The sequence below is a fragment of the Nycticebus coucang genome, unplaced genomic scaffold (genome assembly GCF_027406575.1).
Source record: "Nycticebus coucang isolate mNycCou1 unplaced genomic scaffold, mNycCou1.pri scaffold_75, whole genome shotgun sequence".
Classification (NCBI taxonomy): Eukaryota; Metazoa; Chordata; class Mammalia; order Primates; family Lorisidae; genus Nycticebus; species Nycticebus coucang.
In genome coordinates this window covers 87925-115441 of record NW_026515590.1, presented here as the reverse complement: position 1 = coordinate 115441, position 27517 = coordinate 87925, and the positions used below count along the sequence as shown (strand labels likewise).

The 27517-nt window shown below is 40.0% G+C and overlaps 1 protein-coding gene across 1 annotated transcript in view; it reads left to right on the top strand.

Moving 5' to 3' along the window:
- Positions 1-1231: 1231 nt before the first annotated feature.
- The window catches only part of LOC128579546 (rho GTPase-activating protein 20-like), a 51107-nt gene continuing 24821 nt past the window's right edge, over positions 1232-27517 (top strand). The window contains exons 1-9 of the mRNA XM_053581577.1: positions 1232-2656; positions 5343-5395; positions 6353-6454; positions 13139-13288; positions 18905-18946; positions 19853-19937; positions 22888-22965; positions 25600-25666; positions 26732-26920. Of these exons, the coding sequence (XP_053437552.1) occupies positions 1232-2656; positions 5343-5395; positions 6353-6454; positions 13139-13288; positions 18905-18946; positions 19853-19937; positions 22888-22965; positions 25600-25666; positions 26732-26920 (2191 nt within the window). The remainder of the gene's footprint in view (positions 2657-5342; positions 5396-6352; positions 6455-13138; positions 13289-18904; positions 18947-19852; positions 19938-22887; positions 22966-25599; positions 25667-26731; positions 26921-27517) is intronic.

Below are 27517 nucleotides of genomic sequence, written 5' to 3'. Positions count from 1 at the left end.
CCATCCTTTCTGCATCCCCAATCTTGCGTCCTCAGTCCTCAGCCATTCTTCCCGCGTCCTCCCTTCAGTGCCATACATTCCGCATATTCCATCTCGCGCTGTTGGTCCTGCTCCATCCTTCCCGCGCCAACCTAACCGTTTCCTATATCCCATGCCATCCTTCCTGAGTCCTCAGTCCCGCACCTTCCTTTCCTCAACGTCCTTCCCCATCCTCCATCTCGCATCCTCCCTCCAGCGCCATCTTTCCGGTGTCCTCCCTCCAGGGACATCCTTCCCATGTCCTCCTTTCTGCATCCTCCATCTCGCTCTCTCAGTCCTGTGCCATTCTTCCCGTCCTCAGTCCCGAGCCATTCTTCCCGCGTCCTCCCTCTCGAGCCATCCTTTCTGCATCCTCCATCTCGCTCTCTCAGTCCCGAGCCATCCTTCCCGCCTCCTCAGTCCCAAGCCATCCTTCCCGTGTCCTCCCTCTCGAGCCATCCTTTCTGCATCCTCCATCTCGCTCTCTCAGTCCTGTGCCATTCTTCCGGCGTCCACAGTCCCAAGCCATTCTTCCCGTGTCCTCCCTCTGGAGCCATCCTTTCTGCATCCTCCATCTCGCGTCCTCAGTCCCGAGCCATCCTTCCCGCGTCCTCCCTTCAGTGCCATACATTCTGCATATTCCATCTCGCGCTGTTGGTCCTGCTCCATCCTTCCAGCTTCCTTTGTCCTTCCGGCGTCCTCCCTTTCGCACCATCCTAACCGTTTCCTATATCCCGTGCCATCCTCCCTGAGTCCTCAGTCTCGCGCCTTCCTTCCCGCGTGATTCCCCCATTGTCCATCTCGCATCCTTCCTCCCATGACAACCGTCCCACGTCCTCCCTCCAGGAACATCCTTCCCTCGTCCTCCATCCTGCGCCATCCTTCCCGTGTCCTCCCTCTCGCCCCATTCTTTCTGCAACCTCCATCTCCCGCTGTCAGTCCTGTGCCATCCTTCCAGCCTCCCGCGCCCTCCTTCCTGGGGTCTCGAGCTCCCGCACCTGCGGGCCTGCAGCCCCAGCGGAGGTTGACCGGTGGGCTCCCAGCCCACGCACCACGTCGGTTGGACACTTTCCCGCACTCTCGCTCCCGCCACTACTGGCCGCAACACGGTTTCCGAGACGCTCCCGCTACTTCTTGAGTCACTGTGATCTTCTGGAGAGTTTGGGGACTTCCAGAGAGTTTTATTTCTTCAGGAAAAGACCCTGAAGGCTCCATGAACAGCAAGACCCGCAGCCTGGTTCCTCCCTTAGGGGGAAGCCCAGGCCGGGGTGGGAGTCCAGAAAGTCCTTCCCTTGTCCATCCCTGTCCTCAGCCCTCAGTCCCCGTGGGTACCTATGAGCTACTGCCCCGTGGAGGGGCCATTTTGGAGATGCCAAGGCCTGTGATCCCCAAGGTGTCACTTGTGCCACGGACCCTGGGTGGGGCTGGCACTGAGATGCCCTGGGAGGGGGCGATCCTGGAGGTGACTTGTGTGCCACAGACCCTGAGCAGGGCCTGCACGGAGTTGACCCCATTGGGGAGTATTCTTGAGGTGATCTGTGAACCACTGTCCCCAGGTGGGGCCACCTTGGAAATGCCACAGCTGGAGATCCCAGAGGTGACCTGTGCACAACAGACCCTGGGTGGGGCTGGCATGGAAATGACCACAGTGGGGGCCATCCCTGAGGTGATCTGTGTGCCACAGACACTGAGCGAGTCTGACACAGAGTTGCCTCCGGTAGAAGCCATACCTGAGGTGAGCTGTGCACCACTCCCCAGTGGTGTGGCCACCTTGGAGATGCCACAGTTAGAGATCCCAGAAGTGACCTGTGCACAACAGATGCTGGGTGGGGCCAGAACAGAGATGACCATACGGGGGGCCATTCTTAAGGTGACTTGTGTGCTGCAGACCCTGAGCAGGACCGACACTGAATTGCCTCTGGTGGAAGCCATCCCTGAGGTAACCTGTGCACCACTCCCACCTGTTGGGGCCACCTTGGAGATGCCACAGCTGGAGGTCCCGGAGGTGAGCTGTTCAGCAGTCCCCCCTGGCGTGGTCACCTTGAAAACGCCACAGTTGGGGTTCCCAGAGGTAATCTGTGCACAACAGTCCCTGGGTGGGGCCAGTACAGAGTTGACCTCAGTGGGGGCCATCTCTGAGATAACCTGTGCACCACTCCAACCTGTTGGGGCCACCTTGGAGATGCCACAGCAGGAGGTCCTGGAGGTGCGCTGTGCACCACTCCTCCCTAGTGTGGCCACCTTGGAAACACGACATTTGGGGATCCCAGATGTAATCAGTGCACAACAGACCCTGGGTGAGGCCAGTACAGAGTTGACCCCAGTGGGGGCCATCCCTGAGGTGACCTGTGTGCTACAGACCCTGAGCGGGACTGACATAGATTTGCCTCTGGTGGGGGCCATTCCTAAGTTGAGGTGTGCACCACTTCCCACTGGTGTGGATACCTTGGAGATGCCACAGCTCAAGATCCCAGTGCTGACCTATGGACAACTGAACCTGGGCGGGGCCAGGACTGAGATGCCACAGCCAGAGAAGAACTACAAGGTGACATGTGGGCAACCACCCCTCAGTGAGGCCAGCTCAGAGATGTCAAGAGCAGCAGCACGTGCCATGGGGGAACAGCAAACTTTGATGAAGGTGGGTGGTGGGCTTTGGGAAATAGGATGGACCACTGGTGGCTGCACGGTATGATTTAAGGGGGATATCCCACACCCACTGCAGGAGCCCAGAAATGACTCCAGGTCCGGGAGGTGGTGGTGAGAGTTGGAAGGGTGGGTGCAGGATCATGACCCTGGTCACCATGGGGACATGTAGGTTTGGCCTGCCTTAGACCAAATTGGGCCACCCAGGGGGTGGTAGGCCTTGGTGTACTGTAGAGAGGGCAGAGGTGGTGATCCCTGGTGTTGTTGCTCCTCTGTCCAATTAGGACTCTGGAGGCTAGAGAGGGGTGCAGGTGTTGTTGGGGGTGTTAGGGTGGCATGTGTTCCCTGTCATAGTTGGGAGGGGCAACCTGAGCAATGACTTATAAGATTTCCCTAGATAAACACAGCCACCAAGTGGCAGGAGGAATTCATCTTGTACATTCCCTTCGGAATAACTCAGCCACCAGGTAGCAGGAGGTCTCCCAAGGTGTCCAGTTCTCTGTAGAAGGATTCCAAGCAAGTGTACCTGCGATAAGAGCCATTCACTTCACTCAGGAACTGGCACTGGTGTTTCTGTCCATGTCTCCGAATTCCCTGTCCCCCTGCATAAGTCACTCTAATATTTGGCCCTGTGTTTCCTTATGGCAGTGGAACACTTCCAGACTCTCTGGAAACAAGTGGCTGATAGAGGGATAACCTGGCTCTTCCTTAAACTTTCTCATGGTGCTGCAGAGACATAGGGAGTTGCATAGGCTCTCTGCTTGTCCTGATTTTAGTGCCCTTCCTAAATCTTCCCTCCAGGATCTTGTGTTGGCCAGAGGGCCATTGAAGAGGGGTGAGAGCCCTTCCCTGGGGTTGGAAGTGTCTGAGCTTCCCAAGACTTGACTGTGGGTGAGAGTCAGTACTGCCCCCTCATCCTTTGATGTCTACATTGAGTCTACATTTTGTCTTCAGTGTTTTTTCCCTTCGGAGATTGAGGGAGGGAGGGTGTGTGTGTGTGTGTGTGCTCACAAGTAAAATCAAGTATTTCCAAACTGCCTCCTTTTCTAGTAAACTCAATCCAGTCTTCCAGCATTGAGACTCTCCTACACTTCATATTGCAATGCAAATCCTTGTCTCCCAGAGTTCCTTTCTTCTTGCCAGTTGTGTAGTCACATCAGCCTAAGGAGTTAGATTCCTGAGGATTGTGTTCTAAGAGTTTTGGGTAATGCAACCACTGACATTTGGCTTTCACACTATAAGGTATAAACTAGGTTATTGAATCACTGAACTTGAGAGGGATTTGACTATTCTGGGAAAGTGATGGAACCTATGGGCTTTATCTGTACAGATACACCAAATATACAACATGGCAAAAATTTTAAAAAATATTGCAAGTAAGTTAGGCTAAACATAATTCAAGGTTAATAACTCTTGAATGAGAAATTTGATAATTTTCCTTTTAACCTATTTGCTTTCAACCTTTTATTAATGTTGTGTCTAATTCCTACAGTTGCCTGAAAGGAATTTGTGTATATAGTTTTTACATGGGAGACAAAAGATTAATGAGGGGAACAGCAAAACTGAGGACAGAGCAGGGGTGAAAACAACAATTTGAGAGAGATCTCTGGGGGCTTGGAGATGTGGTGAGCTAAGAAGTAACACCCAAGAAAGCGTTATTCTCAGCCCCTTATAAATGCATGATTGGTAATTAAATGGCATAGCTAGGTTTTATTTTACTAGCTAAGAATTAGTTCTTTTAAATCCTGGGTTGGCATAATGACCCTGCGGTAGCTAGTAGGGTTTCTGTGGTTCCTGTTGGAGCAACAGGCAGCTGTCATGCAGGGCTGGTCTAGTCTCCTAGAAAATGGGTCACAGCTCTGGCCAGGCCAGGGGGAGAGGGTGGAGCAGGGAGAATGGGTTTGGTAATACAGCCTAAAGTCCACTCATGGTTCTTTGTGACTCTGTTGTTACTTTTACTCGTGAATCTCTAGGGACTGATTTTAGAGGTGTTAAGTACATCAGGTTAAATTTAGAGCATAATTATCTTGATAACTTGAGTTAAATAATACCGCATTTATCCCAAATTTTTGATCACTGAAAACAGAGTAGCCTGATTATATTTAAATTAGAAAGAAAACTGTCCCTTTTAATTACAGCAAAAAAAAAATGATATGGAAAGAAATATCTACAAATGTGTAAACATTTAAATTTAAAATAAGATTTCAAGGTTCGTTCTATTTTCATGAGAACACTATTCTCTGGGCCTTTTCTTTAACTATTTGTCCACCCCGTACTGGTCTTTCCTTGAAGGGTAGTTGGGACCTGTTCTGCCTTTGAAGTAGTGTCCCTGGGATGACACTTTAATCAGGGAATCCACGTTCAGCCTTCAGCATAGGGCTGGGCACAACATACCAATAATAATGGTGTTTTTCCCAAATACTGTGATCAACATTTAACCACTTTACTCAATGAAGATACAACCCAATCTTACTTCCTATACAAGCTTTCATACTTGCTATCCTTTAAAAAAAAAAAAAAAAAACTTTTCTATTTTAGATGTTATAGTTTTATTGGCATAATGAAATTGTAGAGTCCTTGGTATGTAAAGATGGGCAATACAAAACTTGTTGAATTCGATTGAAAGTTAGTGTTTACTTTCTTATAAACCGCATGGTATTCTTTTACTTTTTCCAAAACAGAAAACAAACACATTGCTAGACAGAGTCCTGGAAGAACAGCCACCTTCTGGCAGGTAAGTGCAAGGCTTTGTACTGCACATGTGGTGTGTGCTTAGAACATTATATTCCATGGTGAGTTTCGGGTCACATTTCTTGTAGGTGAGGATTTTGTTATTGTTGTTTTTTTCCATTAGCACCAGCATTGTTTGTTTAATAATGAAAAATTTGACTCCTGTCCTGAGGTTACTTTATAAGGCCTATATTTTGTAGGAATCATAAAGCCTTTCAGAGCTGGTGTGTATGCTCAGTTGGGTTCAAAGTGATTCAAAAGTGTACCTCACATCACATAGTATTCAAACATAAAGGTTGCACATTTTATCAAAGTTTAAAGCTTATTTGTAGAAACAATTGAAAATAAGAATACTAAAAAAATATGCATTGTGTTATTCACCAAAATTTCCTTTTTTTTTTTTTGAGACAGAGTCTCACTCTGTCAGCCTGGGCACATGGGATCCCCCAAGCTCACAGCAACCCACACCCCTGGGTTCAAGTGATCCTTCTGCATCAGACTCCCAAGTAGGGGGGATTACAGGCACACACCACAACATCTAGCTCAGTTTTCAATTTGTATTAGAGACTGGGCTTTTTTTTTTTCTTTTCCTTTCTTTTAGAGACAGATTCTCACCCTGTGTCCCTCAGTAGAGTGTCATGGAATCACAGCTCAAAACAACCTCCAGCTCCTGGGCTTAGGCAATTCTTTTGTCTCAGCTTCCCCAGGAGCTGGCACTACAGTTACCCACCATAACATCTGCCTATTTTTTTGTTGCAGTTTGGCCAGTTCCAGGTTTTAACTTGCCACCCTCAGTATATTGGGCCAGCGCCCTACTCACTGAGCTTCAGGCACCGCCCTAGAGAATGGGTTTTGTCCTCATAAACTTAGCCTGTATTGCATCATTTAACTTACTGATCTGTGGGAAAGACCATCTGCTAGTGTCAACACCTGTTGTGTCACCATCCGTGTGCTCCAATAGGACTCTGCTGATCGACGGCCCAGTTGAACTGAAAAGAGGCCTGAAGAAGCAGAAGCGTCATATATTCTTGTACAATGATGTGTTTGTTGTGGCCAAAACCAAGTAAGTGGACTGAATATTCTCTATCGGTAATCATTATCTAATTGCATTTTCACTAGCAAAGATACACTTTCACTCTATGGACTCAGTGCCTATGGTCACAATGTCTAGTCTCTGTTACTATGCCCAGCATCTAAATTGAGTTTTATAATTCTTTCCTTTTTTGGTAAAGAAATGTGTCAATTATTTATGCAAGAAGCATTCATTAAGTTCCTGTGCCATGCCTGAGTTATGTGGGAGATATAACGGAGAAGGTGATGGGTTCAGTCCTTGCTCTTTGGTAACTTCCATTTTAATATGGGAACTTATGTGTGTGTTGGGGGGATAGGATGACAGATTGTGATTACTATATAAAGAAATAGGGTACTGGGTGAAGTAAAAGATGAGGTGTATAGTTGGTAGGTGTAGTCAAGGAGAAAATCATTGAAGGAAGAAATGTAAATAGCCATTTAGATAGATATAGGGAGGAGGAACATTTTAGGTAGAGGCAACAAGCACAAAGGTGGTGGGGAGAGCTTGGCCCTCAGAGGAGTAAAAAGAAGCCCTGTGTAACTGGAGCCTAATGAGCAGACGAGGGTGGTAATACTTTGAAGCAGAAAGAAAAAAAAATGGAAGCAAAGTTAGCTTATCAGGACCTTTGTAGGAATGTTAATTACCTGTTGCTGTACAACAAGTTACCCCAAAACATAACAGCACAACACTGCAAACATCTCCTACATCTTCTCTGATTTGGAAATCTGGGAGTGTTTCACTAGATTCTTATAGTTCACGGGGCCTCCTCAGGCCACTCAAGCTTGTTGGCACAGATATAATTATCTCAAGGCTCAGCTACAACTGGAGAATCCACTTTCAAGACTCTTGGAAGTGGATGCTGGCAGCCTCAGTGCTCCACTGGCTGTTGGTCATATGTCTGCTGTCCATGTGGATCTGTCCACGGGGCTGCTCATAATGGCAGTGGCTTCCTTCAAAGTGGAAGATCCAAGAGAATAGGCAATTGAAATAGCACCCAAAATAGAAACCACAGTCTCTTATAACCTAATTGTTGAAGTAGTGTACCATCATTTCTGATGTATGCAATGGGCCACACAGGCCACCCCTGGTAAGGCATCGTAGGGAGCTACAATAGAGTGAGAATAACAGGAATTAAGGATTATTGGGGACCATCTTGGGGATGTGGGTCCACAAAGCATTTTATAAAGACTTTTTTTCTGAAGGACTTTTGCTAAGGGAGTGGCATAGCATTATTCCTTTTTTGCAAAAAAAATATAATTCTGGCTCATGTTAGTTAGAAACTGGGTTTGAAGTTAGACCAGTATAGAAGCAATAGACTTGATAGGCAGTTACTGTTTGAGTCATGACAGAGATAGTGAGGATTTTATCTGAGAAATGACAGCTAAGAGGTTGATACAGACATACCTGGAATATTCTTTAGAGGTGTCCTAGAGGAGTCACTTTCTGTTCAACACTAAATATCACTTCAGTTAACACTCAACCTAGAACATGGTGGCTGCTACTGGCTCTAATTCTCATTCTCCAAATTTATGAAACATTAGGAAAGAGAAAAGTAGTTTTGAAAGTCCAATCCTGTGAGAGATATTTTCAGTCACTCAACAATAGTAGTTACTGTTATCTACTACTCACACTCACCCAAGTATGTTATTCTGCATCATATATAAGGCATGGACAAGGCTAAATAATTTTACAAACACTATATTTCATGTGACTGGCATTAATAACAAGAGAAACCAAGCATTTATTGGGATATTATAGGCATACTCTCTTAGATACTTATAACAATTGTAACAATTTTATCATTTTTGTACATGGGTATTCATTAATATTTGTCTCATTTTACAATAGAACTTGATACTTAGAGAAGTTAAGCAATTTCCTCAAGGTCAAAGACTAATTAGTTAACCCTCATTTGGACCTAGATCAATCTTACTTCAAAGTCCATTCTTTTAGACAGCATGTGATCTGTTGCCTTTATAATTATTTAACTCTTTTTTTTTTAGTTACCTATTTCATAGAAGGTTACTCAATCATACAGGTTTTTCTTATCATTAAAGTAGTCCTTCCTTTGTTATGAGTAAATAGTTCCATCTAAATAGCCATTTAGTAAGAAAAGGTATGAATTGCTTAGTGTCCTTCTCAAAATGAAAGGTAACATAAAGAAAAGGGTTTCAGAGTATTTTTAAAATAAGTGATGCCTACATATGCAGTTTTCGAAGCAGATATGGTATTATGAGTAATACCCAGAATGAAAAGGAGTTTCATTTTTGTTGTTTTCCGAAGGCATTGCCTTTGAAAATGTCCACATGAAATTCTAAGTACAGAGGCTTTTAATGGAAGACCAAATCATTAATTTTCTTTTTAAAATAGATGTTTATTTAAAATATTGGATGAGTTCTTCATGGTAGGCATTACAAGGTAGGCTCACAAAGGTCTCATTTCTGCAACCCTCTGAGATAAGTTTTTTGTGTTTTTTTTTTTAATTTTAAGATGTTGAACCCTGATGTTTAGGGAAGTTTATCATAAGTAATGGCAGAGCTGGAGCTTGTACATGGATCTTAATTCCAAGGGCTGGCTCTATCAGTCTTCCTTACTGCATTCATTGTATTCATTAGGTGCAAAGCTTAGCCCGGAGGTTGATAAGCAGACAGCAACAAATGTCCTGAGCTCTGCCATTAAAGACTACTTCCAACACTCATTGAACTCTTAGGGAAGAAGATTTGTGCCTTTTTGTGATTTTGGTATCTTTTTCTTAGCAGTTATAACACTATTTAGCATAGAGAAATGTTTCATATTTTTTACCTTAAATTATTTATTATTCCATACATTGCTTACATGAACATGACATTCATAGTTTGCTAGAAACATTTTCAATAGATTTAACACTTGAAAACAGCTGTTTTTAGATATATTGACAAAACTTGCACCCATTATCTACTTCTATTGCTTTTAAGTATCTCTCGTTTAAGATTCCATTATTTTCAGGTTCCATTATTTTTCCACACATAACCTAAATCTGTGTTCAGGCTAATGTTTTTAGGAAGTGACACAATTTCTCTCTATCCATTGAAATGCTGTTATTGAGGACAGTCAATTTATGAAAGTTGAAGTACTTTCTATAACCATTGGGGATATTTGAAGTTTTGGATGATCTGGGAGACCACTTTGCCTGAGGGAAGAGCAGATTCTCACCGGGGTAGGCCTCTGAGCTCCTCCTCTGCTGGGTTCTAATTTGACCCCAGCAGCCTGTCCAGACCTGGTGTGGCGGTCCTGGCTCAGCAGCCGCTGGATGGTGGATAGAGACCAGGGCTCACAGGAGGTGTGGCCTCTTTCACCCCAGCTGCCGCTAGGGGGCCTTCCCACACCTCCTGGGTCTGGTCAGACCTGGAATGGCGGAGCCTGCAAGACTGGGCACTCCCCGCTGCCAGTACCCAGCACAGAGTTCCCTGTCTTTTGTAGAGGAGCGTCCAGAGGCCACCAGCATGTGGAAGGCCAGTGCCCATCTCCTCTCTGCCTTTTCTGCTCCTGCCGTCTCACTGGCACGAGGTCCGACTCTAAGGACTCTGAGCAACTTGCACCTGCACATCTGGGCCACTTTGCCAGGGGAGCTGGGAAAGCCGCACCTATAGGCTCCCTACTCAGTCACCTCTAGGGCGCTGGAAGAGCAGCAGGTGCTTTTGGTGAAGGCAGTGGTTCTCAATCTTCCTAATGCCGCAGCCCTTTAATACAGTTCCTGTGGGTGGCGACCCACAGGTTCTCAACCTGTTCTCACCTGGTTCTCAACAGGTTCTCCCCTGGTAAAGGGGAGCCAATGTAGGGTCCCTCCAGTGCATTGGCTCTAGGATCGCGCAGGTGTCCCTCAGACCAGACTCTGGAAGAGGCCTAGGGCCAGGAGCTGAACTGCCACCTCTTCAGTGCCCACGGAGAGGCAGTCACTTCCTCCCACAGCTGTGCTTTAGTACTATGACCCTGTGCCATGGAACTTTCTGTCACAAGCACATATTTTGAACTTTTGCTGTTATTTATGGTAGCATACGTGGCCATTATTCATTTGACATGTGATTAGTGCAGCTGAGGAAACCATTTTAAAATTTCACTTAATTTCTGTGTTCACTTAATCACACATGGCTAGTGGCTACTGTATTAAGCTAGACATACATAAAAAGAAAAAGAAGTCATGTAGAGTGTTGCGGTTTGAAACTAATTTGCTGATGCATATTTTTGTGCCACGGTGTTTTCTCTGGAGATGAAGATAATAAATGACATTCACTACTGAATATCGTATTGGGAATAAATTTAGTGAATCTCCCCAAAATATTTGTGTGCTCTGTCTGACCATGGTACACAAATCTCTGTGTTCCCTTCGGGGTCAGGTCTTCTGAACACACAATTTTGTCTCTAGCAAAAAATAATTTCTATTGCTCCATTTTTATCTGGGATTTAGGGATAATATTCAACATCTCAAAGGGATTTTGTTGGTAAGGAAATATAGTGGAAACTTTGAACAAGGTCAGCACTTTTTGGAGTGGAATATGAATTTGAAAATAAATAAAAGATGGAGTGATCTATGTTATTTTCCTTCTTCTTTATGTATTTATTGATTTTTGCTTAAATTGAAGACATAATCAGGCAAGTATTAAGGCTGGATGGTTTTAATAGCTCCATCAGAAAGCCTTGACGCTCAGGAGAGCTTAACAACAACAAAAAGTAGGTCAAGGAGAACAGATGAACAAAACTTCCTTTCATGCAGGTGGTTTAGAGAATTGGAAATATTCAAGGCTTTTTATGCTCCTTAAGAGCCTAAGTAAGTTCAGGAGCTACCTCTGCTCAAGATCAGGTTCTTGGTCTGCCTTGTGAGCTGTTTGCCTTTAGGCAAGTCAATCTGTTCATGACTCCATTTCCTTTTCTGTAAAATGTTTGAGTATGAAATAACTTGGGTAAAGTACTTACAACAATGACTGTCACCTGCTAAATTCTCAAGAATATTAGCCACTATTATTGTTATTATTTTTTGAGACAGAGTCTCACACTGTCACCGTAGAATGCTTTGGCATCACAGCTCACAGCACCCGCAAACTCTTGGGCTTACCTGATTCTCTTGCCTCTTTTTCCCAAGTAGCTGGCACCCACCACAATGCCCAGCTATTTTTTGTTGGCCATTGTTATTTAGTTGGCCTAGGCCCCGTTTGAACTCACCAGCCTTGGGTGTACGTGGCCGGTGCAATAATCACGTTGCGACAGATGCCAAGCCTAGCCATTATTTTTAGTATATGAGGATGGAAGTCATTGATCATACTTTTAGACAATTCCATGTTTTTGGCACCTGTGGTTGAATATTATTGATCTAGGGAATAGAAAACGCTATCATTTTTTCCCCAGGACAGTATATGTGGATGTTTCCACAAGATAGCTATAAATAGACCACATAGAAACAAAATGTGTGAAACCACACATGGAAGAGTCTTTTCATTCTAAAAGACTTGTAATTACAGTTTTATATGACCTAAATAACAGGCATCAAGAAATAAGATTCAGTCTGTAATTCAGTCTTTTTTTATTTTATAAAAATCTACTGATTCATAGCAGTAGGGTGGAGAATACTTCAATTCAACAGGAAGAAGCTATCATACCACAACCTGAGTGCAGGTAAATTCAGTGCACTCTAGGGGAAGCAGTTCAAACTAGATTATCCATATGCAGGATTCTATACTTCCTGTAGTATCTTTGTGATCTTTGTAAATTCTGTTTAAGAGTTTGAGCCATAAATATCTCATGAATCAGAGTTTCAGGGATACTTGCATATATGACGTCTCTTAGATTTTACTCTAGTTTTGCCACAAAGGTTCTGAAAGGGACCCAAGTCTTCCTGTGTATTCACTTCATCCTACTCAGTGTCTTCTGTTCAATTTTCCAGTCTTTCTGAGCAGAAAATATGTCTATGAAATGAAGGGATATGATGGTTTCTACCATGTGGGTCTAAGGAGGATTAGGTGGGAATTTTCTGAAAGCAATTTCATTTCTGTATTAAAAATAGATCACCTTCTACATCTTGAGAGATTAATATTGATTCTGTCAAACCTGCTTTTTTTTCTATTCCTTTTTAGCCTATATTTTTCAATTTAAGCAAGAGTATAAGGGGAGAAAGTTTCACCAAAATCTTAAGGTTGAAAATGTAAAATATTCTATGCTGCTACAGACTAGAAAATCTTATAACCTCTCAGGTGAAAACATATTATAAATTCTTCCAATCTCAGGTTTTTTCTGTGGCTCTCTTTTGACATGAAAATTTGATAAACATTTTAATAAAACATGTACAGTTTTGTGACCATCCTTGAAGTCTTCTTGGAAATAAGTCATAGATAATAAATGAGTAAATTTTTTGTAAAAGTAGTAAATTTAAAGTTAACACATTTGCTCCAAATGCAATGCTCAATGAATAGAAAAATGATATGGCTATTTTATGTCCATTTCTCTGTACGTACATGCATGAGGAGTAAATTTTTCACCAAATGTATTAAAGGCTTTTTTGGGGAAAGGGAGATAACCACATTACAGTTGACTGTGCTGGGCCCTGAAGATCATAGGAGAGTATGAGACAATTATCACAAGTACAAAATCTCCCATAAAATTTAAGAAACAAAATAGCCAGAGGTCCTTTTGTTTTCATCTTTCTAGGTGCATCAAGAACTTCAAGACAAAAAACACAATTAAATTATCAGATATGTGGACAACCAGCTGTTTGGCTGAAGACGGAGAAGGCAACACCGAAGCTGTGAAGTCCTTCATCTTGGGCTGGCCCACTCAGAACTTTGTGGCCACTTTCAAGTAAGAACCACAGCTTGTCCTATATTTACCTTGCTGAGCTATTGTGGTCATTTCTGTGATGAGAGGGAAAACTTCAGGCAAATTTTATTCCCCAAATTGGTAGAAAGATAACATTTTATTCTGATTGTTTATGAAATCTATAACTGATTTTTACACCTAATTAAACCAATACACTTGTGTGACATGTTTCCCCTAAGAGATTTTGGCTTAAACTATATGAAAAGTAACACCACTACTGGGGACTCTTGTAGTCATTTATCTTGGTTTGGCCAATCTCTTTTAAAGGGGCTCTTCTGTGTCAGTGTCCTGCCATGGGGGCAGGGTCCACTAAGACCTGTGGAAGTGGCAGCAACCGACTGAAGAAATATAATGTTAGAAACAATGGCAAAGAAAGAGACATGAGACAGAGAACAGAATTAAAGGTGGGAAGTCAAGGGTCCATTGACTGTTTGGGGGATTCCAGCAATGGCCCAGAGTGTTTGATCCATTCTGCTTCATAAATATTCATTTGTCCAGAGGGTAAGATGAGGGAGAGAACAAAGATGCCAGCACTTTCTTTGAGTGAGAATATCAGCCCCAATTGTATTTGTTTTTTAAGGTTTGAGTAGACTTGAGAAATCTGAAATCTGAGCGTTATAATGAGACAGCATCCTGCTTGAGATCGCACACACAGATTTCTAAGGAGGTGTTAAACTCCATTACTTCCCTGTTTAGTAAAACACCACTGGTGTTAATCTCCTCTGAGGAATCAGGGAGAGGCAGGAATTTTCCTCCCATCCCCATCACAGAGGATCTTCCTCCAGGATAAGGGATTTAAGCTCTTCCACCCATATCTCAGGGTTTGAGCTACTCCCTTGGTTTCTGCCCAAGGAAATGCAAATATCCCAAATGGCTTTCTGCTTTGCCTGTTTACTATGCAGGAAATGACCCAGTTAATGTATCTTTCTAGGTCTCTGTCATAGTCTCTTCTGTGGCCATTTTTCCTCAGAGTGCTCACAGACCCGGCCGAGGTGTCTAAAAGCGGTATCCCTAACAGGCTAGCATTTCAGAAAAGGCAGGAAGCTTGCTAGCATTGGCTAGCTTAAATGTAAACTAGCTGACTTTTCTTTGTTCCAACTCACTCAGCTTATTGTTTAATATTCCTCTGTTTCTGGGGGTGCTCTCCCTTGCCAAGAATGAAGTCTTCGTTTTCCACCCTTCCTGCATACTAAAACAACAAAGGGGACTTGAACTTCTAGGGATATTAAAGGGGAGTAGATTGGTCAAACCCTTCAACTCCCTCTTCAACATCCCCTTTCCTAATGGCTAGGTGTTTGTTTTTACATACGGAGCCTTTGAATTTCATAAGTCTTTCGAAGCCACTGAAATGGCATGCATGAAGCTAATTTTATAAAATATTCTGATTTAGTTTGCATAACTGGTTTATCCTCCAAATTTCACTAAAGAAGTAGTTTTTCATCCTACAAACAAAATTGATGTCATGACATACAGGGTTGTGAATTTTGTATCAAGTGTTGATTTAGTTTCTATGGAAATGTGGGAGTTGAGAGCAAAGTATAGATTTTAAGGAGTAAACCTCAGTTTTTCAGGATTCATTATTTCCTGGATTGTAGGATTAAAGAATTTGTTTCCACTTCTCCTGACTGTTCTTAGTTGGTACTTTTCAGTTTGGGGGGAGGCAAAAATCACAGCTGTGAATTTGAACACCTTCAGGATTTGTTTTTCCCTTAAAGATGCAGGGTCCTATACATGAACCTGATGCTTTTCATTCTGCTTTTCTGCCCAGCACCACCAAACTGTTAAGGCTTCATCCAAAAGCCAAAGGACTAAAGTTTTTCAAGCTGTTAACCTTCTCTAGTAAAGACAGGGATATCATGGCATTCTACTCTGCACTAGTGCCATCCACAAGAGTTTTTGTTTTTTCCTTTTTTTTTTTTATTAAGTCATTGGTGCATAAATCATGAACACATTTATGGCATTTTTGGATTCAATGTGTGGAGTATAGGTACAAATTGGAATGCTTACTCCCACTAATCAACATAGCCTTCACTTCATTTACCCAATTAAAATGTTTAGACATTTGTGTTCTTCACCTGATAGAACCAACTTGTACTTGCAATGTGCTCCATAGGTGTGGTTCCCCTAAAACTAATCCTCCCTCTATCAACACAACCCTTTCCCTTCCCCTCTCCCTCTCCTTTCCTCCTTCATCATAGGCTAGAGTTGTGGTTCATTTTTCATATGCAAGTGTGAGTCCTCATAAATTGGTTTCACAGTAGTACTGAGTACGTTGGATATTTTTTTTTCTATTCCTCAGATACTGAACTAAGAAAAAATATTTTCTAGCTCCATCCCTGTAAACATGAAAGAGGTTAAGTTTAGATTTTAAGAACTTACTTGGAAAGAACATATGTTTTTATCTTTCCTTGCATGTCTTGTTTTTCATGGCAGGCATCCATAGATATCCTCATTTTCTATTGCTTGACCTCCTTGGAGTTCCATGTACAGAGAATCTATTTGTTGTGATTGTTGTGACCACACAACCTTTTTAATCAAATAATTTTCATGAAGCTTTATAAGAAAGGAGGGGTTGGGGAATGTGGAAACAAGTTTTATATACACTTCATTGCTCAAACAATGTCTCTTGAACCAAGTGGTCAAGGTTAATATCTCCAGTGATGGCATGTGGATATCATGTACTTCTTGATATGTCATGTTAAAAGCAATTTACCTCCATGGTCCCCTCCCCCCATAGAAAAACATAATTCTATTGTAATAATGAGAAAATCATCCAAGTAACACAAATTGAGAGTCATTCTACAACATCGTGGACCAGTATACCTCAAAACTATAAAAGTAAAGAGGCAAAAACAGGGAAAGACTGAGAAACTGTCATAGATCAATTTCTTTATTTTTTTTTTTTTTGGCCCTGGTCACATAATTTATTTGTTATATTCATAAAAATAACATAAAATCATGATTAAAAATTCAAGTAATGCAGAAAAATGACAAGTACAAAGTTTTAAAGTACCCAAGCTTTTCATTCCTACTACAGAAAAGTGGGGGCTATTTAGAAGTATAAATACATGTCACCATTTAAATGCCTTTTTTTATTTATATTAAATCATAGCTGTGTACATTAATGCGATCATGGGGCACCATACACTGATTTTATAAACAGTTTGACACATTTTCATCACACTGGTTAACATAGCCTTCCTGGCATTTTCTTAGTTATTGTATTAAGACAATTATATTCTACATTTACTAAGTTTCACATGTACCCTTGTAAGATGCACTGCAGGTGTTATCCCACCAATCACCCACCCTCTGCCCATCCTCCACACCTCCTTCCCCTCCCTCTCAATTTCTAAGGAAACATGATAATTAAATGTACTATGGATACTGGATTAGCTCCTAGGCCAGAAAAAGGACATTAATGGAAACCCAGTGATGTCTGAATAAAGTCAAGAACTTACTTTATTTGAAGAATAGTGTCCTAATATTGTTTCTTAGCTTTAAAAAATAGTCATGATATTGTAAAAGGATAACATTAGAGGAAAGTTAAAGTGGGTGAGAAGGATGCAGGGGCTCTCCATCTTATTTTTATAACTTCACTTAAAATCTGCCATTATTTTAAAATTAAGATTATTTTCTTACAAAAAGGTGTGGAGTTATGGCTTTTCTGATAATTGCTCTTGAAAAGCATTTCCTTGGGCTCCTTTTTCCCCTAAAGACAGCTTATTTGAGTGACATGGTCCCCAGCTTGCCCTCAGCAAGACAGAACTTTATGTCCTCCATCTTTGAGATAATCTTCCATTATGTCTTTACTTTCTTACCTTTAAGACAAACTTCTTTCCCTTCTGAATATTAGTATTATATTTTTCATAGTCTTAAATGCTTTTACCAACAGAGAGCTAAAGTGTCTTTATAAACTCAAAGATAACCGTTCCTTTTAGAGCACTTTTGTTTTTTATCCTGTAAAATTGTATGATATTAAGAAATATGAAAGAAAATAACTCCTTGATTGTAGGATAGAGCAAGAGGAAGGGAAAACCTAAGAAGTTTACACAAATAAGAAGATTACAGAGTTTGCCCGACATAGTTGGTAATTTATTTTTTGAAGCAATGTATGCTATGTTGTCAAACTAGTGAACACCATAGAGCAATGAGAAGTAATGATCTAAAGCTGCAGGCAGTAATCCAGATACATTTCACAAATGTAATGTGGAATCAAAGCAGCTAGGCCAAAGTAGCATATACTGTGTGATTATATTTACTGAAAGTACCAAGACAAGCAAACTATTCCCTGCTATGGAAAGAGGAATGGTGACAACCACAGGCTGAATAGGAACATCAGTGGACCTTCCATGGTGATTGTCTGTTTCATAATCTGGATGGTGGTCATGAAGGTGTGTTACACTTCAGCTTTGTGCAGAATTCTCTATACATGTTATTTGTCAAATAAAAGTTACAAAATTACTAAGTCTCTTAAAATGAAAGATTTTTTAACTTCTTTGAATAAAGTGAGTGGGTATAAAGAATATGTCTCATATATTCTCAACACTGAATAAACCCGAGCTTTGACATGAACTCTGAAAATGTGGGCGTTTTAAAAAAGAAAATGTAATAATTGATGAAAGATGGAGTTTGCATCATTAACTATTGGTTGACAAGATGTTATGTGCTTTCGGGTGGCCAGTTCTGAGATATTGCTTATGCAGAATGTTGCAAAGCAACAAAAATCAGAAAAAAATACAAATACTTCTGAAGTGGATTTTGTTGGATCAAGAAAATAACTAAGGTTTCCAATTTCTCTGAAGAGATTAGTGAGAAGGTTTCAGAGAAGACCAAATTGGTCTAAAGTTCATTTTATTTATAAGTTTAAGAATTAGGGTGGTGCCTGTGGCTCAAGGAGTAGGGCGCCGGTCCCATATGCCAGAGGTGGAGGGTTCGAAACAGCCCTGGCCAAAAACCAAAAAAAAAACAATTAAATACAGCTGGAGAAAACTATTAATAAATAGCCATTTAATTGGAAATGAATTGAGCTTGAACAGGTTGTATTACTTGAAGGAAAGTTTTCTATGAACTCATTTGCTAAATTATAATTCTTCAGTATGTATTTAAATTGATTGCTAAGCCAAGATATTTTTGTCCATATGCCAAATTTCGCCTTCCCCTCTTTTATCTCGATATTAGGCATACTTTCCATCGTATGATGCTTTAAGCTACAAACACACTACAATTGAGATAACTAATCCAGCTTTACAGATGTGGGAAAACCAAGTGTTGGATTATACATCAAGTATTCTTGGCACTCTAAGAGCTACCACCCTTGCTCATATAAAACCACTTGTAGAAACTCAGTGAAACAGAGGATCTGTGTAGAATCCATAAAAATGAATGTACTATAACTAGAGTTGATTTTGAAATTTCTCCAAAAGGACATTTTCCCTTTGGGCATGTCCAGAACACAGTTATGCTGAGGTTGCATCTTCCATGTGCAGCTATGTCAGTAACAGCAGGCTGTTTCTATTTTCATCAGGATTGACAATCTTCAATATGCTAGCCTGAGTAGTTTGTGTGATTTTCTTCCTGTATTTTCTCTGATTGCAGTTCTTCACAGGAAAAAGACAAATGGCTTTCTCTTCTTCAGTGGTATGTTTTTCAGCATATATAGTTTTAATCTTTACGATGCAAGAAATGAATTCAACCTTTCCTGCAGAGATGTGCCCCAGATTGTTCTCTTCTCTTAAGTAGAAATTGTTCATTTGTCCTGAAAATAAGGTACTGTATGGAGTATTTGGGAGCTACTACTCCCTATATATCTTCTTCCTTACATGTTTGGCTTACTTTCTAGGAAGAAGACTATTACTGTTCAGAACATTGAGGTCTAGTTATTTTATGTCAACCAGAAAGTAGTCAAGAATATCCTCTCACCCTTCCTGTCACCTCCTGTCTTCTAATTGTGACTAACAGTTTCCTCAGTGTGTGTATTAAGTTCCCATATCTGGAGGGTTTTTGCTGAGTACCTCAAAAGCCAATTCTTTAGCCCACCATTGTGTATACAGATTTCAACAGTAGATTTAGGCTCATATGTCAGAACCATAGTTCTTCCCTCCTTCCTCTCCCCTTCTCCTCCCCAAGCAAGAGGTATCAAGATTTGCACTCTGTCGGAGAGCAACATGAGAGGCAAAATGTCATTGCTTTGCTTTGCCCTTGCAAAGTATTACATATGCTTCTGTTGTTATCAGTATGGTGTGGACCTGTCCAGAGAAGGCAGGGAAGCTATAAGGATAAAATGTTACCCAGAGCTGCCTTAACCTGCTTATGCTTCTTAAACCTCACTAGACATGGAGGCCCCTATTCTTTTATGCGCCTTAGTCCAACATCCCAATTTCTGTTTATTTTCTTCCAACCTAGAAAGCGATCTGATTTTGCTGAGTCTTCTCATATGTCTATAACCATGGCACATGAGGATATTGAATATATTAGCAAAGCAGATTAATTTTGAAAATAATCTCTCAGCAAATTCCATCTAACTCAGTGTTTGCATTTGATTAGGAACATTGATCTGGAAAAAGTCAAAGATGACCCAAAGAACATTCCCTTAAAAATCTACACTCAAGATGTTGCCAATTGTGCCCATGTAAGTGATTATCAGGCAGTACATTTAATTCCAGGTTTCTGCATAAATCACATTACTGGGGATATTGCACGAAAGAGAGACAGGCAGGCAGACAGGTGGACTGTGCGTGTGTAGCACAGGGAAAAATGCAATTTCCTAGGTGTATCTATGTCTTTGTATCTATGCAAAGCGAACTCTGGAGGACAGGAAGCAAGAGAAGCTTATCTTAGCTACAGTATTTGACATTTACACTCGGAAGGAACACCGCCTGTCAGAGGTCTCCTTAGTCCCTGTGCATGACTGTTTCCTGGATCTCATCAACAGCAGCTGCAGGGAATGGTCGTAAAGTTATTTCCACAAAGAGCTATTTCCTATTGTTATTTATTATTATTTCCTATTATTATAAAGAATTTTTTCCAAGTTGTCAATTCTGAAGTAAAAAGTGGTTTTGAAAAGTGTGTGTTTTGAGTTGTTATGGATTGAATTGTTCAGGTTAATAAGTGAATGATGTGGGAAAGGTGACATTTTTAGGGGATTAGGATTTTTCTGCCCCAATTTTTTGCAACATGGGTCAAATAAATATTGTTTAACTGTAGTTATAATATATAATTGATGACTGATTTTACTACAAAATCCAGGATGTTATCCATGATGAATTAGATGGAATTTTATGAATAATCTTATGATACTATATCCTGTCATAGTTCACCACAGCTCTAGCACACAAAATGGTTTCATTTGTGGAAAACTATGTAGTGAAGAATGGTTATGTTTTGGCTAAAAAGCAAAACTTATTCAAATGTTCTGAACAAGACCCATTTGCCAGATATCATTTCTTGAGTGCAATACTCAAATTTTTAAGGCACTAATGTACAGAGATCTTCTGTAGAAAAGTGGAAATAAATATATTGTTATTACCACCTGATTTGATTCAATTGTTATGGTGGTTTGTTATTGTCACAAGAGGATATTCAAGGAAAACCCCATAAATTATTTGAAACACTTTTTTAAAATGTGAGTTCTTGAGAAAGGAATGATGTTCCACTCTTCAGTTAGGAAAAGATGAAAGATATGGTGGGTCGTGTGCTCTGTTGATACCACTAGTCCCCTAGAGTGTCGTGGATGATTTGACACACTCTGTCCATTGCTCTCTGAAGCAGATTTCATGGCAAGCGTCTCTCTGCGGAGCTCTGCTTGCAGAGGGATTCCCCCACTTAGGAGCACTTGAGGGGAAGTACTGTCTTCTTCCTTTAGCTGGGCACAACCTGTCAGTGAATACTGCTATTGTGCAACCAAACAGCACCTTATCCATTTGTGTTTGTTTGTTTGTTTGTTTTTGTTATTCATTAGCTAGAGAGCTCTGTCAGGTGAAATTCACTTTTTTAGTCTACCACAAAGGCATGTGGGTGTGTACACTTTCTGTAAGTATGATTCTGAACATGTGTGCCAAGTAATAAGAAAAACTATTATTAAGTAGGTAATTGGGAAGATAGATGCTTCACTTTATAAAAAACTCCATAAGATAATTTCTTTAAATGGGTTGGATTTAGACTTAACAAAAAGCAGAAACCTTTATTAAAATCAATTCTTAAGTCAAAGCCCAGTATTTAACATTCCTGTGACACGTCAGGCAAAAAAGTCTCTGGGTTGGGGCTTCAAATCTTTTTTTTTTTTTTTTTATTAAATCATAGCTGTGTACATTAATGTGATCATGGGGCACCCTACACTGGTTTTATAGAGCATTTGACATATTTTCATCACACTGGTTAACATAGCCTTCCTGGCATTTTCTTGTGTTAAGACATTTATATTCTACATTTACTAAGTTTCACATGTAGCCTTGTAACATGCACTATAGGTGTAATCAAATCTTCCCTGTTGTTCTCTCATTCAATTTGGCATAATCCTTGATGATACCAAGATTCTGATTTGAAGTAGATACATTTCAAATCCTTTATATAAATAAAAATTTCTTAACAAACAACTTTAGAACCAATTTGTCATGTCAAGTAATTGGCTTATGGAAAAGAATTACTGTTAATGGAGAAATAAGTGATACATTATTTGTAGATTTTCCTTAGCTTTATTATCATATCTTTAAAATATCATTATATTCTCATTTATGATACTTATTTGTACCTTTAAGGCCCTCTCTATCATGAACATAGCCCAAATAACTGATTTGTTGTAAAACTTATGTAAATGGAAAAATATTTCTTTCCTTTATAACATATCATTTTTCTCGATTTGACTGTTGCCTTTTTTGAATTTTGCAAGGTCCAATGATATGCTTGAATTTTGCTGATTTTTTTTTTAAATCTCCTTTTTAAATAAGTGTTTCTTGCTATTGTTTAGCATATACCTATGACAGACAGATCATAGACTCTATGGTAGAGTTGTTAATAGAACTGAGATATATTTTCAATTCTTTCTATGAGAGGGATTGGCTATTGAAAGTAGCCACAGTGATTGACACATAGAAAATTCTCAATAAAAATATAAATATATTTTTGTGAACAGTTAATATTCATGTTTTGCCTAAACTGTCTTTAAGCCTTGCAAGGAAATAAAAGCCTGGACTGTAAAACCAGTACTCAGGAAAAGAATAAAGGTTCATCTTTCTCTGTACCTTCCCAATTACATTATGAGAAAACAAATATACAATGAGGCAGTGTGGATTTTTCCTTGTTTGTTGATTTTACTTTGGGAGCTGCATCCCTGTACTGAGCCAAAAATACATTTGGTAACCTATACTTGCTTAAGCTTTAATACTTTTGGGCCACACAACTTTTAATTTCAGAGAAATATTATATTAAAAGGTACAATTTATAAGGGAATACATGTAAATTATTATCAATTTTGTTCTACTGAAGCTTGTGATTGACTCTTTTCATAAAAAATCAAGACTACTTCTTCAGTTGATTTAAAATCTTTATTCAGAGCCATATTTCTCATTTCTTTTTTCCTACAGTATAAAACCATAAGAGTAAAGAACTCACACACCGCCAACGAAGTTGTGCAGATGGTTTTGTCAATTCTAAGAGTAACCGTAAGTTACTCTGCTGGATGATCTTAATTAGAAACACACTGATATTTTAAGTTCATAATAATCTTATCCCTTTCATCAGCAGACACCTGATTATTAAAGATACCATTACTTTGTCTCCTAAAATGTAGAAATTAAAATGAATAAGCTTTAATATTAGCTTAATACATGGTGGCATTCTTCCAGTCTTATTTTGGATTTGTGTAAACTGTGGTCAGAATGAGATTGGACTATAATTTTCAAAAATAATATGTACCTTGATTGTAATATGAGAATTGTACAATATAATATTTTTATGTAAGATCCGTGTTGACAGAGTTTGAACTCCTTTTTCTCCTTCCTACATGACACTATATTTCTACTGCTCCTCCATGCAACTATCCTGTTATTTCTCCAAGGTTCAATCAGACTCAGAAAGGCCAATTCTCAAGGATTTTCTCAGTGTACCATTTTACATAAAGTAACATTAGGTGACCACACATCCTGAGAATGAACTGGCTAGTACTTCTAATAAATCAGGAAAGAAAAAGACAAATTTTGTGTTAGACACTAGATTCAAAGAGCTGTAGTGTGTGCACCATACTCCTTTCTGTTTTGCCTTTAGTTTTTGTCCCTTTTCATTTTCTGTGACACAGGTGAGTGTTTTGAAATTGTAGTAGTAGAGAAGATGAGAGTATTCAAAGATGAGGTAGAGGAAAGAGAACTGGAAGGTTTTCTCATTGTGTCTCTATCCATTATATAAAGAGCATACAATGAAAGAGTACCTTTTGTTAAAGGGAATGAATTAAAAAAAAAAAAGAAACTAAAGGAAGCACTGTAAAAATGCCATTCCTCAAATGAGGCTCTCTGATATTAGAGCACACTAATGCTATTATATGACATAATGCACACCTAAGATACACCATGATATCATTATATGTATGTTGATTTGCTTGTTTGTGGTGCTATAGGAAGGCACAACTACATCAGGGACTTTACCAAAGCAATGCAAACATTGTAACCAAATTATTTATTACCCTCATTATCACACTGAAAAAAGAAAGACTAAACCATAGGACAACCAAAATTTTGGATAAGAAATCTGCTTTCTTTCTTACATGAGATTTGCAATATAGTTAAATGTATATGAACTGAGTAAAGCAGGCACCTCTGCATTGATTTTTACTCTGTACACCTATATTTAAGGGAGGAGATAGTTTCAGGAGTAGAAAGGAAGATGAATGACATGATTTATTTTCTTATCCGGCTCTTAACCTTTGAATAAAATGGTCAAGCTTTTCAGGAAAAATGTCTATTACTTTTAATAAGAAATGAGGATATTTGGTGATAGCTATTGAAGGGGATTTTTAGTTTGTCTTCAGGTGCCACAGGAAACAATAGATTGTGTTAGATTACTCTTCAAATTTATTTATTTTATTTCTTATTTAAAGTTTTTTTTTATTATTATTAAGTCATAGTTGTGTACATTAATGCGACCATGGGGCACCATACACTGGTTTTATAGACCATTTGACATATTTTCATATTCTTCTTAGGAAAGTATCTCAAGAATGGAAAAAAAGTAACCAATGTACTCATCCCTACTATGAAATGAATTTATGGCTTTCATATGAAAGCTATAACCCAGTTACACTCTTCATATATACATTAAAAATTTTAGCTAGGAGACATGGCAGGGACAATGTCACAAACTGAATATTTTGTGGTTGCAAAAGGGAGTGGTTGTAAGATATTCATCATAGCTAGAATTCTCCATTATAAAGGTAGGCCATGATTTTTAATCTGAATTTCAAGGCTAGGATATGAAATATTGCCAACAGATTTCTCTGTTCTAGCTTTATTGGAACCATTTTTATTTTATCCTTCCTAGAGGATTCAGCAAAATCTGATGAATTAGTATAATGTTTTTTCAAGTGGAGTTCATAGTGCTGTTGGGTCCTAACTGTAACAGTGAACGATTGTATTGTTTTCCGTGACTACTAGGGTTATTTTCTAGGTAGAATTCTTGTTCTTTTCTGTCCTCAGTGCTGGACTTAACCAAACTCAAGCCAGTGGAAACTGTGCCAGCTACCTATCTTCTCAAAGCCTGTTGGTAATTCTTTTGCTCAGAAGTAGCTGAGCTAATAATCAGCATTTGCCTTTTTATTTTGTCATCACAGACACAGCAGCATTTGTGTCTTTCTGGATAACAAGGTTGTCTTTTCAGGGCTGTACTGGATGTCCAGTATTCTCTGAGAAGTTTCAAGATTAAAGAAGTCCAGTCTTTCAAGAGGAAATTCATCTTTTAGAAACAGGAAGTTTGTTCTCTTTTTGTTAGTGAGCCGACTTCCAATTTGACATTTTATGGCCTGCCTATACAATGAGGGCCTGACTGCACTGCAGCTCATGGATCCTGAGCCATCACTGGATGGAGAAAAGCAGGATTCCTGAGTCCTCTACTGGGGGCTGGGAAAGAGACACTAGTTCTAGGAATCAGCATTCACATCTTCAGAATCCATCTCCATCCTCTTCAACGTGATAAGAATTTATAGTATCCATAATTTTCCTTTTGCAAAGCATACAATGTCAAAACTACGTCCTCATTTAGTCCCCACATTTGAAAGATTTATTATAACTTTGAATTCTTTTATCTCCAAGGGCTCAGACACAGATTACCAGTTGTGGGTAAATTCTGGAAAGAAAAAGGAAGGATATCCCCTTGTTGGTAAGGGTTTGCAAAAGTTTTTATTTGACATTTTAATTGTAATGTGACTTGCACACATCTCTTGTAGATTACCAGCTTCCTATTTTGATAAATGGGTTTGTTTTATTGCTGTTATGGAAAACTCCTTGTGCTCCATTTGCTGAATGTTGCTGTAGTAATTGATAGGAAAGGAACATTGCATTTTGTGCCTATGCCAGGTGGAAAGGAAGAGTTAGTGTTCAGGGAATTACATTCATTAATAAGAGAGGAATAGAAGGGAACTTAATCTCTGCAGTTTAAAATGTCAAAGCACAATGGTATTTGAGGATGACACTAAGACAATGCAATCACTTAAAGTGTGACAACCACAATCTCATTGTAGTCAGGTGACTAGGATTTAGTTTGTCTAGTATGTAAATTTGTTTTTGTATCTGTTTATTGTGTTTCTAATGCCCTAATCACTTTATTCTGATCATTACCTGGGAAAAGCAACCTCAAAGGGAAGCAGTAAGAGGAAAGCCTAAATCAAGCCAGTTCCATTACTCTTGAGTGACTAATTATGCAACCAATAAAGAGTCATTAAAAGTCTTTCACAGACAGACATTATATGGTAGATAATAGTAAAGATAGTGATGCTTGACATAGTGTAATGTTCCTTGTTCCTTTTGTTTATGTAACGTTAGCCGCTAATGGTTCCTTTTTGGACCCTTATTATACTAGTGTGAGAGGTAGAGTAAATGTCTGGTTAATGTCAAAGAAAAAACAAGAATACCTTTCAATGTTTTCAGATCCAAACACAGGAAGGCTCAACATTATGCAACTTCCAAAATAATCTCCATATTTATTCCAAACAAGGTAGCCTTAAGGTACGAACTAATTCCTCCCTAATTGCTCTTCAGACTACTATGGAAGGACCACCAGCCTTATGCAGGCATCTCTAACTGCAAGCACGCAAATGATCATTTAGTCAACAAAAGGGTTCTTTCAAACAAAAGTTCCAGGAGTAAGGGCAGTATGTTCTGTTTGTAGCACACCTGGTGACAGCACCAGTCAGTCTGAAATGTACATTTAGATTTTTCTGTGTAGGACACGAATACCCATACGGGATACTGATGAGTCACCTTCGAGACAGTGAACTCATGAGAACAGGACCAAAGGGCACGACCAGCACTTTGACCTTCCAAGAGCTCTCCCTTATGGAAGATCTACCTCCAGAAATACAGTGCCGTTTCAGCCTCAAGCCAAAATGTCGGGCTGCAGCCCAGCAACACCGAGGTGAGTTGCTCCTCTTCTTTCGTAGAGTCCTCTTTCAGGAAGCAGTAAGAGGAAAGCCTAAATCAAGCCAGTTCAAGCCTAAATCAAGCAGGTCATTTCACAACACGTACTTAGTACAAAGGCAACGACTCAGACATCTCGTTAGATCACATCAGGTACATTTTTCTTTCAAATATACTATAGTTTTTAAAGCAAAGCTGATGTTTTAGGACAGGACAGTTTTACACATCTGCAATAGGCATGCCTGGCTTATAACGAGGAGTTCATGGCAATATGATCTTTCCCTTCTTTCTTCACCGTTCTGTTCCCTTTCCCTCATGCCTACTGCAGAGTCCAAGGCACTAAGTAAATTCTGCAGTGCTTCTGTGCCTACTTGTACCGTGATACACACCTACCGTGTGTTCCCCCGAGTGGTCACGTTCTCACAGGAGGCTGTCAGTGATGGGTACTAGAAGATTGTGATGCCCAACCTGGCCCCTGGTACTGATAATTACGTGGAGGCTAAGATGAGTCTTCCACAGAAGTCTCTTCTAAGCCTAATAATCTAGTAGGGATTGCCAATGTACATCATCCAAAGTTGAGAATGCTAAAAGTGAT